General features: G+C 39.1%; 1 protein-coding gene across 9 annotated transcripts in view; it reads left to right on the plus strand.

Annotated features, from left to right (window-relative positions):
• Positions 1-479: 479 nt before the first annotated feature.
• The window catches only part of LOC106599413 (astrotactin-1), a 282,536-nt gene continuing 262,998 nt past the window's right edge, over positions 480-20,017 (plus strand). For 2 of the 9 annotated variants that reach the window (XM_014190633.3, XM_014190634.3), the window contains exon 1: positions 483-994. In XM_014190633.3, the coding sequence (XP_014046108.1) occupies positions 700-994 (295 nt within the window). In that variant the 5' untranslated portion in view covers positions 483-699. Of the gene's footprint in view, positions 995-20,017 lie in introns of all 9 variants that reach the window. The other 7 variants (XM_014190635.3, XM_045714658.2, XM_014190638.3 and 4 more) reach the window with 5 other exon arrangements.

Here is a 20,017-nt window from a genome sequence, read left to right on the forward strand (position 1 = left end):
TTATTTTCTTTGAATATTGATGACTCCACTCTCTTGCAAGTCTCATGCAACCATCCCATTAATAAATGCATGGTGTCTGTGATAGCTCTAGTTATGTTTTGTCTATTATTCAGTCCTCCTGACATTCATTGATTGTTTACTTTTAATTTTTCAAGTTGGGTGACCCAGTGTACTGGAGTTACCTCTGTTTTGACAGGGCAGATGCTGTAATAAAACCCAGGGCTGATGGTTTAAAAAAAAAATATCAATACTGACAGTTTGTTTGGTCCATCGCAAGTCATCACAATATGTGGGCAGATGGCGACTGAATACGGGTTATTACTGTAGCCTATAATAAACACCTATAAACGTATTGGCGCGCAAATACAGTCGACTATCTCATATTGCACTAGTGGGCTCCCAGATGAGCAGTATCTTCAATGGCTTTATTTGGGTATTTCCAATAAAGGGGTCAGTGGTACTGCTCATTTTTGCCTTTCCCGCTATCATACGCTGCATTGAAATGATCAAAAATCATCTTTAACCATGTGACAGAGCATAGGCTATGGGGATTTATGCGAAATAAGCGCAATTTATTTTCCGGAACAAAACAACCCGGAAATGTGTGCTTTGTCAGCGCATTCCCCCTCGCTCCTCTTCCTCTCCGTATTGAAGTGAAGCCCTCGAACAGAAAGGAAACGGGGATACGAAGTAGCGGTGATGCGGGGCATGATGGGTCTGAGATTGCTTGTCTCGCTCGCGTGGATTCTTGCCTTCAAAGCTGCTAATATTCAAGGTGTGAATGCCGACAAGGATCAGTCCCAAGATATGGAATGCAAAATGAAAAGCGTCACCGTGTCTGCGTTGCCGTTTTTGAGAGAAAACGACCTGAGCATCATGCATAGTCCGTCGGCCTCCGAGCCCAAGCTTCTGTTCTCCGTCAGAAATGATTTCCCGGGAGAAATAGTCGTCGTGGACGATCTAGAAAACACCGAACTCCCCTTTTTCGTCCTAGGTGAGTTCGGATGATAGGCTGCAGTCTTGATGTTCAGCATCCCCACTTGCCATGCTCATGTTTCATAAACGGTCAATTATTGTTAGTAGAAGATTGTCTGCCATGTCCATTATTACACGTGAGATTAGTTTGTGCAATATAATACACACTAGGCCTGGCTAAGATTGCTATATGCTATAATCATTTCCACGGTGTACATTGAGTTGGCTACATGCCGATAATGAACCCACTTCAATTGCTAATCAGAACTGTAGACATATGCATGGCAAACATAATCGAGCATAATGACTAGTAATACTGAAATTACATGAGCATTTTACAAAAACTTAGCTGGTTTCAAGGTTATGTGCTACCAATCATTAGCAATGATGGCTGAAAGTGCAGGACGCGAGCCTATTGATAATAAAAGTATAGTCTACTACAGTATATCCACTAAAGTAAATTTAAGGAATGTATGTGAAAATATTCAATATTTGCGATTCTATTACCTCACTGAGATTAATAGACATATTATATGTGTTTACATGCTGGTGGAGTTAACAGGTGTAGCACTATATCACTACAGCCTGTGTTCTTTACAATGTATAGACTGGCCTACTGTACATATTCTCCATAGTTTTACTTTTTTTTAGATGGTAGACTCAACTCTGTAGAATAGCCTTTATTGATACCCACTCCATATATACAACAAAATATATGTTTAAGTAATGTTTCTTTTTACATGTTCACAAATTTTGGCAATGTTTTTTTTTAGAGCAAACTCAAGAATGCTTTGAGAAGGAAAGAGCATAAGCAGAGTGAGTGGCGTTCACTTCAGAACTATGGCTGCTGTCCATGGTGCTGATTAGAGAAGCACACAACTGCTATAGTTCTATGGGACTCTTCGAATGTGGACTTTCTTTTCATATGGCAGGGCTGTGCAGTGAGGGAGTGTGATATGGGACTAGGTATGCATCCCAAATGGCACCTGTGCCTTCAGAAACTATTCATACCCCTTCACTTATTCCACATTTTGTTGTGTTACAGCCTGAATTAAAAATGTATTAAATAAAAAAATTTCCCTCGCCCATCTACACACAATGCCCTGTAATGAAAAAGTGAACACGTTTCTAGATTTTTTTGCTAATGTATTGAAATTGAAATACATAAATATCTAATTTACATAAGTATTCACACCCCTGAGTCAATACTTTGTAGAAACACCTTTGGCAGCGATTACAGCTGTGAGTCTTTCTGGATAAGTATCTAAGAGTGTTGTACACCTGGATTGTGCAACATTTGCCCATTATTCTTTTAAAAATTCTTCAAGCTCTGTCAAAATGGTTGTTGATCATTGCTAGACAAGCATTTTCAGGTCTTGCCATAGATTTTCAAGTAGATTTAAGTCAAAGCTGTAACTTCACCACTCAGGAACATTCACTGTCTTCTTGGTAAGCAACTCTAAGTGTATATTTGGTGTTGTGTTTTAGGTTATTGTCCTACTGAAAGGTGAACTGATCTCCCAGTGTCTGGTGGAAAGCAGACTGAACCAGATTTTCCTCTTCGATTTAGCCTAAGTCAAGCCCCAAACATAACAGTATTCTTACTTTAGTGTCTTGTTGCAAACAAGCTTATTTTCACTCTGTCAATTAGGTTAGTAATGTGGAGAAACTACAATGTTGTCGATCCATCCTCAGTTTTCTCCTATCACAGCCATTACACTCTGTAACTGTTTAAAAGGCACCATCCTCTTTGACAACTGAGTTAGAAAGGACGCCTGTATCTTTGCAGTGACTGGGTGTCCAAAGTGTAACCATCCAAAGCGTAATTAACAACTTTACCATAATCAAACGGATATTCAATGTCTGTTTTTCAATTTTTTTACCCATCTACAAACAGGTGTCCTTTGCGAGGCATTGGGAAACCTCCGTGGTCTTTGTGGTTCAATCTGTGTTTGAAATTCACTGCTTGAATGAGGGACCTTACAGATAATTGTATGTGTGGGGTACAGAGATGAGGTCGTCATTCAAAAATCATGTTAAACACAATTATTGCACACCGAGTGAGTCCATGCAACTTAAATGTTTTTATTAATTTGTAAAAATTTCTAAAAACATAATTCCACTTTGACACTATGGAGTGTTGTGTGTAGGCCATTGACCAACAAAATCTCAATTTAATACATTTTCAGTTAAGGCTGTAACACAACAAAATGTGGAAAAAGTCAAGGGATGTGAATACTTTCTGAAGGCACTACTTTATGGACCCTGCTCATAGGTAGTGTCATTGTTCCACCTGTCACCAGAGTGCGGTAGAGACATTAACGACACTCAGGTGTGTCCAATTTACTCATTATGATTTCCCTGTTAAGAGAAGTGTGTTTTCTGTTGTCCTTTGCAGATTGAATTGTTTACCGTGTGCATTCGTTTCCTGAGTGCGGTCATTTCCTGAGTGCGGTCGTTTCCTGAGTGCGGTCATTTCCTGAGTGCGTTTTCGAGACTTAGTGTTTGTTGTTTTTACTGTGATCCTGCAGCTACAGTTTCTCAGTAAAGAATTATGTTTATTCTTAACCACTGATTCCTCGTCTGATCTCTTCTCTGCACCTGGGTCTTAATCTTACCACGTCACAGCAAGCTTCTGCCTCAACATGGACCCGGCAGAGATCACCCAGATCCAGAATGCTATAACCCAACAAGGAGCAATGCTGAGGCAGCAGCAAGAACAACTCTCCCAAATATCAGAGACCCTGCAGGCACTTACCGATCCCCTCTAACCACGGGCCCAACCCTAACCCAGGAGGAGCCAATGCCCAAGTCTCATCGCCCAGTGCTACAGCTGTTGCCGTAGTTCCTCCAGGGAACCTGCACTGGGAACCCAAGATCCCAGCCCCAGAGCAGTATGACAGCCACCCTGGAGAATGCAAGGGGTTCCTCACTCAGTGCTCTCTGGTGTTCGAGCTACAGTCCTCGTTCCACACCGATCGGGCAATGATTGCCTACATCATCTCTCTACTCTCGAACAGCAGCCACCATCCTGCAGCTCCATATTAGCCTTCACTGCCGAGTTGCGATGAGTCCTTGATGAAAGAGAGATCCTTGATGAAAACTTGCTCTAGAGCGTTCAGGACCTCTGACTGGGGTGAAGTTTCACCTTCCAACAGGACAATGACACTAAGCACAAAGCCAAGAAAAGGCAGGAGTGGCTTTGGGACAAGTCTCTGAATGTCCTTGAGTGGCCCAGTCAAAGCCCGGACTTGAACCCGATCGAACATCTGGAGAGACCTGAAAATAGCTTTGCAGCGACGCTCCCCATCCAACCTTACAGAGCTTGAGAGGATCTGCAGAGAAGAATGGGAGAAACTCCCCAAATACAGGTGTGCCCAGCTTGTAGCACCATACCCAATATGACTCGAGGCTGTAATCGATGTCAAAGGTGCTTCAAAAACAACTGAGTAAAGGGTCTGAATACTTATGTAAATGTCATATTTCCGTTTATAAATTTGTAAATATATCTAAAAACCTGTTTTTGCTTTGTCATTATGGGTTATTGTGTGTTTAATCCATTTTAGAATAAGGCTTTAACGTAACAAAATGTGAAAAAAGTGAAGGAGTCTGAATACTTTCCGAATGCACTGTATAGTGTGATCCTATGAAGTGAAGCCTTTGGGGAACAAAATACATTACAAAAGTGTATGTGTTCAGAACGCATGGCCAAAATAGTGAGACAACAAATCCACATCAGTGGAGGCTGCTGAGGGGACGACGGCTCATAATAATGGCTGGAACGGAGATGGAATGATATCAAACACATGGAAACCATGAGTTTGATGTATTTGATATCATTCCGCTCCATCCATTACCACGAGCCCGTCCTCCCCAATTAAGGTGCCACCAACCTCCTGTGATCCACACATTAATGGAGTCTGCTCTGTAAGTCACATTGCAGCACATTTGTGGGAGGGGTCATGTACCAGCTTTGTTAGCACTAACATATCCTACTCAAAACAAAGCATGCGTGCTATATCGTTGCTGTGTTTGCAATCACATACAGTATTTCCATGCTATTTAGTAGGCTTAACAAGTATGTGTGATTGTCATCATCATGTAGTAATGAGTCTGATGGTAGAATGCCTCACTTTAGTTTGCTTGAGGCAATATTGCTTGAGGCGAAATTGAGTATGACACCACTGTACAATATCCAGGTATTGTTTTTCATAACCCATAATGACAAACTTCCCATTTCCTGCCGGTGACTAGCATACCCATAACATGATGCTGCCACAACAACACTTGAAAATACAGAGGATCAACAACATTGCATTCACTCGACATTACTGGCCTGTATGATAAAGTGAAAAGAAGGAAGCCTGTGTTAAAAAATCCACTTCATATCTGTTTTGTTGCAACATAGCCGTTAAGTAATTCTGAAAAATAATTGTACGTTTTTGGTCAAATCCAATACCACACAACACAGAGTGAAACGCTCTGTATTTTCAAGTATTGTGGTGGCAGCATCATATTATGGTTATGCTTGTCACTGGCAGGGACTGGGGAGTTTGTCAGGATCAAAATGAATATGAAAGGAGCATAGATTTTTCAGCAGGACAACACACAAATGTTAATGCCAAAGACAAACCAGAATGGCTTTCCAAGAGGAGTTGAGTGTTCCTGAATGGTTCAGTCTCAGTCCTGCCCTAAATCAGAGGCAAGGTTAGAATATTGCTGTCCATCGATAATTCCCAACCAAATTCACTGAGCTTTTTTGACAAAAACAATGGATATACAGCTGTATGTTGCCCTAAGAGTTGTGAAAAGTTGGTAGAATCATATAAAAACATTTTCACAGCTGTAATAGCTGCCAAATGTGCTTCCACCAAGAATTACCTCATGGGTGTGGGGACATATGTAATTAAGACATCATTCGGTTTTTCTTTCACTTTTTAGATTTCATTTTAAGGCAGCAAACTGTGAAGGCTGCACTGGGTGTAGACTTTCACAAGGCACTGTATATCAACTTCACGTTATAGCAGATAGAGCTGTTATGTAACTTTGTCCTCAGATGAGCTAATAAAGTCTCCCTTTGGGGGAGAGATTTCTCTGTATTTGCTCTGGCAGCCGCTGATCATCCCCATATGCTGAAAGGCACCACATGCAGATTAATTACAAGTCCTAATATGAAATAATGGAATCATTTGGTCCAGTATAACCTACCTTTGGGGAATTAACATTGGTTCACACGATCCCATCATTATGAATATGCATGGGGATATTTTATTAATACATATTCGAGTATACACATGTAATTGAGAGCATTTGCAAAGTTGTGCGTGCACCCTGATATCAATAATACATGTTTAGTCCAGAGTTCAATCACTATCCCAAAGTTGTGGTAAGAAGCCAGTTGGCATTTGAGGATTATTTGACAAAGAATTTATTCTTACCTACCTGCTCCATAAATTACTAGTAACCCACTCTTCTGTGTGCCTTTGCAGTTCTGTACAGTAGGTAGAATGTCCATCCCTACCCAGGCTAGCCAATGTATTGTTTTAATTCCAAATGTTGAACAAAAGCAGCAGATCCTTTTAGTTTATTTTCCCTGTTAGTTGGCTTTTATGATTATGAGTAGCAATAGAAATGTGATATCCGTTTTACCATTACTGGGTTTTACACAGATTTAAAGGTAATCAGTACATTTCAGGATGCACGCTGCTTCAGGTGTTTACACCTCCATCTCCACACTCTATTAATACTTAATGTAGCGTAAACAGAACACATGCAAGGGTTTGAAGCTATTTTTAATTGGATATAATGGGTTCCCTTTCAATATTGCCCTGTGTGCACAAAATCCACCCCACAATCACACACACTGACAAGTACTGGCACTCATGCATAGTACAATACATACAGATGCAGGATCTTAATTTGACCTACAATATATTGTCACAGCAAAATAATCCTGCAGCAATATGATTTTAACTTTTAGTCCATAATGTTGCTTGATCGGTGGTTAGGCTCTGAGCTGGCCAAAAATAGGCTACATGAAAAGTGTTAGTGTGGGTTTTCTGTGAATTTATTTATTTACGGTGCAAGAAAATTCTCAGCAACAAAAGAGGGATCAAATTAAGATCCTACATATGTACAACCCTTCTCCGATCCACCCACACAAAGACCACAAAGGTTTCCTTGCACATACCAACCTCTGATTGATATATATATATTTTTTTAACCAAAATACTTCTTTCTGATATAACGAAGCAGCAAAGCTGAGTTGGAGTCCAGGCATTTCTACAGCGATAGAGAGAGAGCACAGAGAGATTGTGTGCCAGTGAATGGTTTCCATGACAACGTGAGCTGGTGCTTAGACTAGTCCCTTGAAGAGAGGTGATGTTTATCTCCCCACTAGGAGGGGGTAGCAGCAGTAGCTGTGGGAGCACCTTTGTTGAAAATCAAATGCTAACTACAGTGTGTGGATCTCCATTGATTAGCTGTAGATCTTGCCTTGCATGGTTTCTGGTGTCTTTATGTCTACCTGAAAATGATCAAAATCAAGTTTAAAAAATCTCATTTAATATTAGCTATAGTTCTAAACCAATATTCAAATCATATATCTATTCTAAATGCGTTGGCGGTGTTGTATTCATATGTTGGAAATTATCCCAGTCAAGCACAGCATGTGAATTAATATTGTGCTGTCATTAGCAAATATGTTTTGTGTCTGTAGACTGCAGTGTCTCAGTAGTATGTCGATATAGTTGCCAAACTGTATTACTGCTTTTATTTGACTCTTGGGTTAGAAAGGCTCAACTGGGTGCAATGAAAGAAGATGACATCTATATGCAGGCTCACATGTACTGTACTACTGGGACAAAATTCTGGACAACCAAACAGAGCAGCAGTGGTTAGGAATATTTTTGTCCCTTGGAAAAAGTTATGCAGTCTTGTAATTTATGGCACTTCACGAACAGTAGCCTTCAGAGTTATTTTTTAAAGATGAAGCGGTTACAAGATTAAATGTATAAAGGGTTATTTGGCTCATCTCTTCAATTAGAACCAGTATCCAGAAGTTTCTAGGTTATTGAGGGTAAGATACTGCTCCCCCCATCCTTATTACACTATCCTCTTCATACAGTATAAGTGAATCTTCCGTACTGACCTGGACATTCCCTGTGATCTCACAACCCTTGAAGAAGACATTAAAGTCATTCCAAGACATAAATAGGAACGAAGCACAAAATTGTGTTATTTCTGGTACCAAAATGTCAATCAAGGCATAAAAGGTTTCCAATGTGAGACACCATTCTCATAAAATGTGGGAGTCTAATTCACATGCAGTCTACTGTGTAATGAGATTATGGACCTGATTGGCTTAATGCCCCAAGTAGGGTAATGTTCTCCAGATTATGAATGATTAGAGAGGTTTTGACATTTATTTGAACATGACACTGAGCAATTTAAGTTACATTCAGTGGAGTTACTCAATTACGTTTATATTAAACAGCCTAATGGCAAACCATTTTAACATCAACCTAAAGAGTAATGTATTAGTAGTTCATACTTTTTGCCAATACTGAATTTTGTACTTTTGAGTGACACCTGAGTTTGGCGCAATGGGAGTGACCCTTCTTATAGTGGTAGTGGGGAACACACTTTATTTTCTTGCACTCTCCAAAGGATGACTAATTTCAGGGCTCTGTTCACTCTGTCTGGAAGCTGATCTTGCAGTCTTTCTATAGGACACAGGTCTATCTTTTTCAGGCGGAGACTTTTTCAATTTCCATCCACTTAAGCTACTTTGAGGGCTGACAGAAATGTTCTGTATGGAATTCACATTTTTGCACTGCAGTGCTAATCATGGAAATCCTTTTTCGACACTGCTGGGACACTTGTCTGACCGTGTCACAGCCGTAAAGATAGTATGGAGGAAGTTTAAGGTGACCTTTTCACCATAGCACACTAGGGTTATCGCTATAGAATGGTAAATGTAATGTATGTCAGCCATGGCATGTTAGTTAAATATTTACAAGGCGGTAGTTTTTCAATTATATAATATGCCATATTCTTGGCCAGTAATTGCTCTCAGGAGGATCTTAGAAACCGTACAGCTATATCAATACATTTTTCAGCAGTTGTCACAAAGTGCTCATACAGACACCCATCCTAAAACCCCAAAGACTCCAAACAGCAAGCTAGGAAGAAAGGGGGGACCAGGGACCAGGCTCTGAGGGGTGGCTAAGTCCTCTTCTGGCTGTGCCGGGTGGAGATAATAAGAGTACATGGTCATTAAGGCCAGATCGTTTCCTCAGGATATTCAAATGTTCATAGATGACCAGCAGGGTCAAATAATATTCACAGTGGTCATATAAGGTGGAACAGGTCAGCACTTCAGGAGTTAATGTCAGTTAGCATTTCATAGCTCAGCATTTAGAGGTCAAGACAGCAGGTGCAGTAAAAAGAGAAAGAGAGAGCGAGAGAGAGAGAGATGGCAAACAGTTAGGATACTTTGTTTGACAATGACATCCTCTGTATGACAAGGAGACCCTCTGTGAGATTAGTTTTAGGAAGGCTTACACCCAAACCCCATTGCCAAGTACTCCACCTAATGTACACAGTGTTCATAAACAATGAATGCATACAGTATGCATTGTACTGCTTAGACATCCTGGATCCAGTTACTGCCAGTTATCTTCCATACAAAATAACAGTTGTAGTGGGATTGGATGGTTGGTGAGAAGTTAATAGTTGATTTTTACAGTAATGAATGGCAATGCGGTGCCAACACAATTAAGCTGAAAAGATTTCTCTGTTGTTTACCTCATTCCCAGAATATTTGATGGTAGTAAATAATTTGTTTCCATGCTGCCTTCAATGTTATTTATTCTATTTGGATTACAAATTGAAAATGTACTCATGGTTTAGGTATTTTAATCATAATCAAAAGTAATTTGATTAATAAGACCTTCCAGAAAGTAAAACAATGTTTATCTACCTGTTTATCAACCTCCTCTAACTAGAGGTGAAGTGAGTGAGTTTTACATAGAAGTGTACACAGGTTAGCTTCTTAGGGTTGTCTGTCTGTCATTAGGCTGCAGTGTGCAACACTGACAATCAAGCTTCAGGTGAGAACAGTGAGGGAGTGATAGCAGGAACTACTTTGTCAGAGAAGTGGTAACTTATTGTCAGTGAGTCTTGTCTGAACCTTGGCTGGGGGTGGCTGATACTGACTAGGGTCTGTCGGATTGCACTTTTTGCCTCTTCTAATTCAAGACACAACCAAGCGATGTACTATTTTTCCGATTTGATAAGTTGTTGTCTACTGCTACAATGCTAGTCGAGGGAAAGAACAATTAGGCTTGTTAGTAAGTCGTTATGTCCAAACTTAAATTAAAGGTGAAGCAACATGATGAAACTGTCCTGTTGAGAAAATGCTTCATGGGCCTTGTTATTACTGATGGGTCTGAAGCACATACAGTATGGATTGTTCGCTATGCTTACTTGGGAGTTGGCAAGGATCAGAAACATAATACGGTATGAGTCATGATGTATTATTTATTTAGTTGCCTTGAGTTTAGGCTTAAGAGCTTTGCAGCATACCTGGCACATCCATATTCAGCTGTTTGTTTCGCAATAGTGGCTCTGGCTCTGCATTTATACCCTGACTTGACCAGCTCTATTACCTTTTATGAAGTACATTGCTTGCTATTCTGCTGGAATGATGAAGACCTCTTGAACTTACTGCAGTGCCTTCTACAGCAGACTGTTGTGTCACCTTCACACTCACCTACTACAATTGACACTTGACTCTATGAGGGGTAATATTGTGTGAGAAAGTATTATCACAAATCTTGAACCTCTCTGTACTACTTACTGTAAGCTCTGATGAATGAAGCAATGTGAAATGAACCATGGATTTGCAGAATTATGTTATGTAACACTATATTGTTTTGTTTGATAAGAAACAATAACTTTCTCAGTTGCCATGGTTGGACTCTCAAAGAACTTGCTTGAGCTTGCTAGATGAAAGGCTGTCCAGTGGGTCAGTTCTGTATACATGCGTGGGCTGGGTTGTTCCCGTAGTTACAAGAATAAATAAAGTTAAACCCTATATCATATTGTTACTAATTCTGACTTTGTACTGTACCAAAGCTTTGCTTGATGATTATTTTAACCTTGACAAGATTTTGTGAAGGATTTATCAAACATTGATTTGACAGACTAATTTGCATTTATTATCTGCATACATTTTCTTGTGATTCATAGTTCTTCCCTGACAGAACAATGCTTTTAAAAAAGGATCTTGAAGAGGGAAAGTGTTTCAATGGACATGCTAGGGTCCGAAAATGAGATAAATAAAACCATTTCTAACAGATTTTGACAAATGGACAGTGGTTTTATGAGGTTTACAGTTTGCTGGGTGTCCTCTAGTGCTTCCATTCAGACCTGGCTGTTCCATTAGAGCTCCCTTTTCATCATGGCAATGGGTTTAATGGACAGAGGACCCTGCAACGTTGCCAGAAGGTTAAATAGATGCCCATAGATTTCTGAACACACGGTCATTATATGCTCCCACAATCCCACTACAGCTCGTGAGGTTGAAGCAATCACGATCACAATCACGGCGTGTCTCTTAGTCTTTCAGAACCATGTTTGTATAGCTTGTTTGACATCACCTCTGCTCAGTTTTTGCCGTAATTCATCGATTTGTGTATTGATTCAAGAGCACCTCATCAGATGCAGGGAAACCGATCCTTAATTTATACACATCATTACTATTCTACAATGCGGTCTTCGTTCTTCGCAACTTACGCAACCATTGTAATCAGATTTTCCATGCATACACAAAACAGTGGAAAATGTATAGTTCCATTCTAATCAGCATATGATTTTTCCACTTACAGAATCTGGCTGTCATTATTTTGTTAGATTTACAAACAAACACTTTTCTGACTGCCATATGTGTTGACAGATGTTATCAACAAGCCCCAGAGGAGGGAAGGCAGACAGCCTGTCTCCATAGCTGAAGATGAGAAATTGTATTTTTTGGAATGTTCAGAACATTTGCATTCCCCTCATGATTCCATTCCAGCGCCATCGTCTAATACAAGGGTGTCAAACAAATGTTGCCCCGGGTGCCGTATTCTGTCTTCAACGATTTGTTATACAGTATTTCCTCGCTTTCAAAATTTGCTAAAATGTTTCCTCTATCCATCGTTTATGGAATTTTTGATGCTAGTTTTAATTTTTTGGGGATTTTTAGTGTGCTGGACACGGTCACGAAACTGTATGAATGTAGGCCCATTATCTTTAATACACCGTTTCAATTTGGTGTTAGTCCTTTTAAAGTATATTAAGTTAATGTATCCCCACACTCTATTTTCTTTCTCCATTTTTTTACTCAAACCACAAGCGGGCTGGATTGGATCCCTTCGCTGGCTCTATGCTTGAAACCCCTGCTCTACTACAATGCAGGAGATTCACTGATGCTCATACATCTTTCGAGACGGCAGTTAAACTTTTACGGTTAAATTAATCTGAACGTTTCTAGCACTTTAAGGCAGCATGAACAGTGTTTTCTTTACAATACAAATATTCCATAAAAAAGATACATCTAAATACTCACCACATGTTATTATATAGACAGCAATAGTCCAAAAATATTACAATATTTGCTTTAGTGGATTTCTTTCAAAGCTGTCCCCAACATTCTATTTTACTTTATCCGATTACTTTACACAGTATGAGACAAACTTTACCATTATTCCAGGACACTGCACCCATGCTATGAAACAATGATTCATTTATTTACAAGACCATTACATATCATTAATGAAGAACAAATTAAGTGGCGAAGTAACCTCAAGAAAATAAGTGCTTTACTTAATTACTTCAGAAATGACATTTTAATAATGCTAACAGAAGGACTAGACACGCAATCAGGAAGCCATTAAGTAGATGAAGGTAATCCAGAAGGACTGAAATTAAATTACAAAGTGGTGAATAAATGCAGTAGGACAAGAGCAGGCACAGCCAATGTGAATTTAGATGAAGCCTAGCCCAGATATAGGCCTATGCACACTTTGAATAGGTAGATTTTTTTGGACAATCACTCACATGAATTCTCCTCTAAATGTAGTCTCCTCGGTATATAGGGCCTGGGTTTCAGCCATTCCTCTGCCACAGGGCTCCATCAATAGTCGGCCAAGTGGCTAATTTTATCAATCTGCATATTTGGGTTTTGTTAATCTAATCCTCAAATCTGGAGCCCAAGCTCTACAGAATGGAGTCTTCCATAATGGACTCCCTCAGTAGATGCAAAAACCTTTAGCATAGTGCTGCTGAGTCTATCTAGTGTTGAACATTTTGCAACCAAGTTTATTTCATTTGTAATATCCATTTGTACGATATTCATAATTTGTATAAATACAACTGGCATATGAAAAAAATGAGTTTGTTAGCTCATTGAGTTTGGTAGCTCAAATTCCATACAAATGGAATTTGTATGTACAACATGGCAATAGGAGAGATAATTATGATAGATTCCAAGGGTGCACTGCTTCGCCTGTCATATTGAAACATGCTTTGTCACTCTAGAAAAGTAATTCTATGCATGATAATCATCATTTTTGACAAGAAGCATGCTTTGGCCCTGGGGTATAGGATTTCTACATGAAATGGGGCACATACTGTACAGTATCAGGCTAGTGGTCATGTAGCAGTAATGTGATTTTCATGTAGAAATACTGTATTTTATCAAAGCAGACACATTTGAATGGCTAAATTCCAGTGACTGCTTCTATGTCGGCTACATTATGCACACTGAACCTAGTTTTCTGTTAGGAGCTTACAATACTAAGCATCCTCAATTTAACAGTCTCTTATCTATCAAATCATGAAAATACATGCTTTTTGATCTAAAAAGCACATATAAGAAAGAACTGCAATCTGGTCAAGGTCGCTTAATACCACTGAGATTATGATTCGAACATCACATTGAGAGAGATTTGTACACACTGTGGCACCACATGGGGTTATCCTTCTGAAATTACTCCCACTGGTCACCCTTTGGTCAGTAGCAATGTGAGATCACCATGAATTGTTTGATAGAAATGTTAGGTAGCCTAATTCATTTGTTTTCCACTGATATGTATTATACACTTTCATTGGATTGGAATCTACATTTGCATAAGGCTGTTCTTGAAATTCTTCATCCTTTTTGTTTTGTATTATGCTATGTGTGTGGCAAGCTCTTTAAGTAGGCTACATTTAACTTTGTTTGGTATAAGAACACATTTTCATGTAATTTATTTTAATCAATGTTGTATTCAATTGTTTTATCAGCACTGGCTAAAGATAGTTCCATGTCACGGTAGAGATGAGCAAGAGTTTGGCACCTCTCAAGAGTTACGTTCAGTCATGTTGGTGTTTGTATATATCAACAGTTAGCACTTAAAGCTCAATGCTGTCATCAACTCCTATTAGCATCTATTTAGATTAGCCAAATGAAGCGGCGAGGGCACTACCTTGTGTTGGTTGTTGAGTGGAGTCAGACCTGGTTCATGTTGTCGGAGGTAAGCTAATCTATTTACTTAGCAGTAGAGTGGACACATTCTCAGATGAATGTGGTTAGATTGGGACTGCCCATTTACAGTATGTGCCAAAAGGGGGTTGACCTCCCAATTTTCTTTTCATGGATGATGTCTATGTGGATTATACATAAACATAAGCTCATTGCTTGGCATTGCCATTCAGGTCTACTGTCTACATCAATGCTGTGCCAAGAACAGCTGTCAAAATGAATTGTAAAGTGATCTGATGGTGCTTACTTTTGTAGGGGATAATTCCTAAATTCTTACCACACACCTTAGTTCTTCAGATCTGAAATAAACTGATACTGTTATGACTTTCAGTCAGTCATTCATGTACTGTATGTTGTTTACAATAATTGCTTATGTAATGTGATAGCACTAATCATACTATGGTAATCAGCATTGCAGATGTGCCTTAATTCAACCTGTAATCTCACTATGCAACAATACGAGATGCATGCAATCATTATACCTCTGAGATGTTTTGTGCTCAAACACGGTTTATTTTGAGTTTGTACTGAATAGAACACTGGACTGACACAACTTGAAAGTAGTGTGTTTCTCTAGGAAGGTTTCCCTGCTTCCTGAAGCTTGGCTGCATAAAGAATGCACGAGAGCATGTGAAGTACCTCCCTACCCCTTCTTACCAGCAGTGGTGGAAAAAGTACCAAATGTTCATACTTTAATAAAAGTAAAGATACCTTAATAGAAAATGACTCAAGTAAAAGTGAAAGTCACCCAGCAAAAATACTACTTGAGTAAAAGTCTAAAAGTATTTGGTTTTAAATATAGCATCAAAAGTCAATGTAATTGCTAAAATAAACTTAAGCATCAAAAGTAAAAGTAGAAATATAAATCTCTTGAAAAACGGTGTAAATTAAGATGACATAGGCCTACTCACAATACATGTGAATGCATATTCAATAGGACTGTGTGCCTGCATTGAGTTATTGATCTTGTTTTGGCTGATCAGTGGAGTCTATGGTGCTACAGATGACAAAAAAATGGTTGCCTTCCATTTCTACTGGCCCACAACATTTGCATAGAAGCATCACTCCAGCATGCCAAGTTTGTATGGAAGGACATCATATAGACACTGCTGTTAGTTTGAGAATATAAAATAACATATATTCAATGCAAATGAGTCCAACGTAACGTCATGATTTGGGGAAAATATATTATTTCAGCTGTCAGAACGCATCTCTAAACAACTCCGCTGCCAGGACGAAATTTGAAACAACTCATTTGGTTGGTTCAGTTATCTGTCAAGAAATGGGTGGGTTGTAACTTGATCCTACTGCTACGATTGGATAGCGCGAGGCTGTAACTCTGCTCTCTTTCTCTGATCTCTTTCACGTCTCCCTCCATCATATCACTTGGTGCTGTTTACTGCTACTATGAGAACTAGCTCAATGGCGATGACATTTGCTACCAAGCCAAAAATGTGCATAATATCTAACATGATGAAAGGAGACACGTTCTGTCTGAATGACTCAAATCTGCCCATAGTTTCATAAGTGAGAACGCACACACGTGCACTGATCTACAGGTTTCTTGGTCCATAAACATGCAAGAAGATTCTTAGGTAGCTAAACTTATTGCCAAACTTTATTTGGGCATTTTAAAACACTTCCTTCTTTCCCTATTACGACAATCATCTAATACGACTATCAACTGTCAATTGATGGGTATGACTGGGCTGGTCAGATCAGCACACCAGTAAATTGCTAACGTTACACTGCAAGTCAGATGGCTCGTTGCTGAAAATGGTACATGTTCAAAATGATAACCAACTAGCTACATTGGCCATCTAGCTACGTTGGCTATTAGCTCCTATCTGATATCTTAGCACCATGTTTATCTAGCCAGATAGATAGCATAGTAGCTAATATATCCAACTGGCTAACACCACAGATGAAAGGGTTAGTTATCCTAATCTTTGCTAACAGGTCACATAGCTACCTGCTTAGCTAGCTGGCTTATTGCATGCATGTCCGAGGACGTCAACATGAGCCTTATTATGAGTGAATTAACTAAACTAATATTTGCAAAAGGGGTTCGATTTTGGCCACTGTGACAATTCATCCATTTGTCAATACTGCACCTTTCTGTTGGAGAATGAGCTAGCTTGCTGCTTGCTGCTGCTGATTTTCCCAGCTAGACATTCCTCTGCATTGAGCAGTGTTAGTGGCTTAGGCGGTGAGTGGTGCCTGGCATAGCAACAGCTTTGCTATATGGAGGGAAGGGCCAATAGCCGATAGACTATGGCTCGATATAATGGCTTGGCCGATTATCAGTCCGTCTCTAGTATGTAGGGAATAGGGTGCCATCTGGCACAAATACTAAGATTGTTATGAAATGTGCCATTGCCAAGGTTTGAGTCGCAATTCCTAAGGTTGTGCTGCCCTCTGACATGGTGGCCCCAGTCCCTAGTCAAGGTGATGCATGTTTTAGTTAATGAAAACAATATCTGTACTTTAAGTCTATTTGCTGTCGTATTAAATAACATTCAACTTGACCCGTGTGCAATTCTGGATTGTGTAGATGTATGTGACATTTAGTTCAAAGGTGTTTAGTGTCAGGAATGGATAAACCTAAGAACCAATGACATTTTTTTTAATAAGATGACCTGGGAGTGAACTTATCTGAAACCTCTATCCAGCCACCAGCTTCTTGACAGACATTTAGCTAAGTAGCGAACATAGCTGACTGGTTAGAATTAATGATACGGGTCAATTCCTTCTATGGCTCCAGTAGCAGCTCTATCACTGACTGTGCGTTAACTTCTATGGTTTCATTAATGGCTATAAGTGACACCTGGTGATAAGTCTCACATTAAGATGACAGCACTATTTTCCACAGGGATTCATTTGCCTGAAAACAGCTGTACCATTTGCATAATTTATCGCCGTCTTGATTGGTAGACAGATCAGCGTCATTATTGGTAACAAGTAAATCAGTGTACCTGTACATAGTAAAAGTGAACATTTGCATAATGATCCATACTAAGGCAAATATATCATGCGATCCTTTGTCTCAATGATTAGTTTCCCCCACACTGCAGCTGCCGAGTCGAGTTCTCCTTGTTGTGCTTTTGTTCTCTTGTGCATGTATCAGAAACAATGCATTTGTTTTGTTCTGTTGTCATTAAGAGTGATGTATAGTTGAATGAACATACATTCTGTACTTCATTATGTTACTATAAAAGAGAGTTTGAGTATGTTTTTTGTAGTTCAAAGGAATGCTTGGACATGTCACGGTTACTATTTCAAACAATGAACTTTCAGTACAAGATTTGCATAAAATGTACAGTTTACACAAATTGTTTATTGCTGTAAATGTGTGACTGACACAGTAGGAGGCATCTCCATGTGACATCACCATAGCCATTACCTGCTGTGTAGCCTTTGTCACTGCCACACGTTTGGTCAACAACAGGCAGGGGAGCCAGGAGGCAAACATAATGCTAGCTTGTTAGCAATTTGTTGTAGAGAGGAGCTTTGCATGCAATACGTGTACCAAGGCATCATAACATCTGTCATACCATATTTGACTAATACCAGCATTGACAAAATACTGAAGCATTTGCTTTGGAAATGTTGTTGTCATGATATACACTGAGTGTACGAAACATTAGGAACACCTTCCTAATATTGAGTTGCACACCCTTTTGCCGTCAGAACAGCCTCAATTTGTCGGGGCAATGGCACTCATACACAATCCATGACTCCATGTCTCCCAAGGCTTAAAAATCCTTCTTTAACCTGTCTCCCTGAAGTCGATTTAACAGGTATCAAAATAAATGTTACAACTGACATCAATAAGGGATCATAGCGTTCACCTGGTCAGTCTATGTCATGGAAAGACACAGACTGATGTTTTGTACACTCAGTGTATATTCAACAGTAAGTATCTCTGTTAGACCATTAGCAAAGAAAACCAAGGTTATCAAGATTTGGTACATCAATGAAAGGTTGAAAAGAATCAGGAAGGAAGGATCTGCCAGTAATGAGGGAGAAAAAATATGTTCCTTCCTTCACAATCAATGCTAGATGTGCTAGACATCGAACCCATCTTGATTGTCTCCTCGCACAAACACTCCCCTATGTATTTATTTGGACAGTGAAGCAAAAACATTTCATTTGGATCTATACTCCAGCATATGAGAGTACAGAATGTCACTTTTTATTTGAGTTTTTTTCAAACATATCTGTTTTACCATTTAGCTTTACTGTCCAAATACATATATAGGGGTGTAAGTCTAGTTTCTTGGTATTTGGGTGGTATTTCTGCTTTCTATCTGCGTGAAGGTATGTTAGGGACTGTACATTATTTATAATGAGCGATACCTGGAGAAAATCGGACCACTCTGAAATGAAAATGTTTGGCCCTTCCCTCAGTAGAATATATTTTTGCCGACCCTTAAAAAAACAAGTGACCCCCCTATACTCAAAATAATAATTAAAACATAAAGTGGATAGCAGAGAACATGCCTAACGTTTACCCTCACTCCTAGGCCTATTCTTCTGTTGTATGTATTTAGCCACCCTATTAATGCCAGAGATGTTGATATGAGTCGACCTAAGAAAAAGATATTCGTTTTTTAATGAGTGCATGATGACTGAAGCAATTGGCTAATAGAATCTATGGATAGTAGCTTATAATTTTGTGTGTCAAACAAGTAGGCCTACCTCTTATTTCTTAAAAAGGAATACATAGGCTCCAACACAAAGCCCAGTTGTTAGTAAAGTCAAATTAAAATGAAGACTGTTTAATTAAATGAATTAGCCTACTTTTAGCAACCGTGTGCTGTCCGTCTACGATTGATGTAAGTTATTTAAGTTACTTGAATTTGGCTTATTGTGAGGTCACAAACAGCTTCATCATAAGCAACGAAACATATTGTTTTTAATTCAGATATCGAATTTTTGTGACAAGTCAAATATCTTTTTCGAAAGAAACTCCCCTCCTTAAGTGCCCCTGTAGGCTACATAGTAAAGCCATTGGTTAGGCATCACAAAAGTGTTTATATCAGCAAGAACAGATCCATTACAGTGCGTATGCAGTAGAGGTCGACCGATTGTGATTTTTCAACGCCGATACCGATTATTGGAGGACCAAAAAAATCCGATACTGATTAATCAGCCGATTTTTATATATTTTTGTAATAATGACAATTACAACAATACTGAATGAACACTTTTATTTTAACTTAATATAATACATAAACAAAATCTATTTAGTCTCAAATAAATAATGAAACATACTCAATTTGGTTTAAATATTGCAAAAACACAGTGTTGTTGAAGAAAGTAAAAGTGCAATATGTGCCATGTAAAAAAGCTAATGTTTAAGTTCCTTGCTCAGAACATGAGAACATATGAAAGCTGGTGGTTCAATATTCCCAGTTCTTCAATATTCCCAGTTAAGAAGTTTTAGGTTGTAGTTATTATAGGAATTAT

Source organism: Salmo salar, chromosome 03 (genome assembly GCF_965601325.2).
Source record: "Salmo salar chromosome 03, fSalSal1, whole genome shotgun sequence".
Classification (NCBI taxonomy): domain Eukaryota; kingdom Metazoa; phylum Chordata; class Actinopteri; order Salmoniformes; family Salmonidae; genus Salmo; species Salmo salar.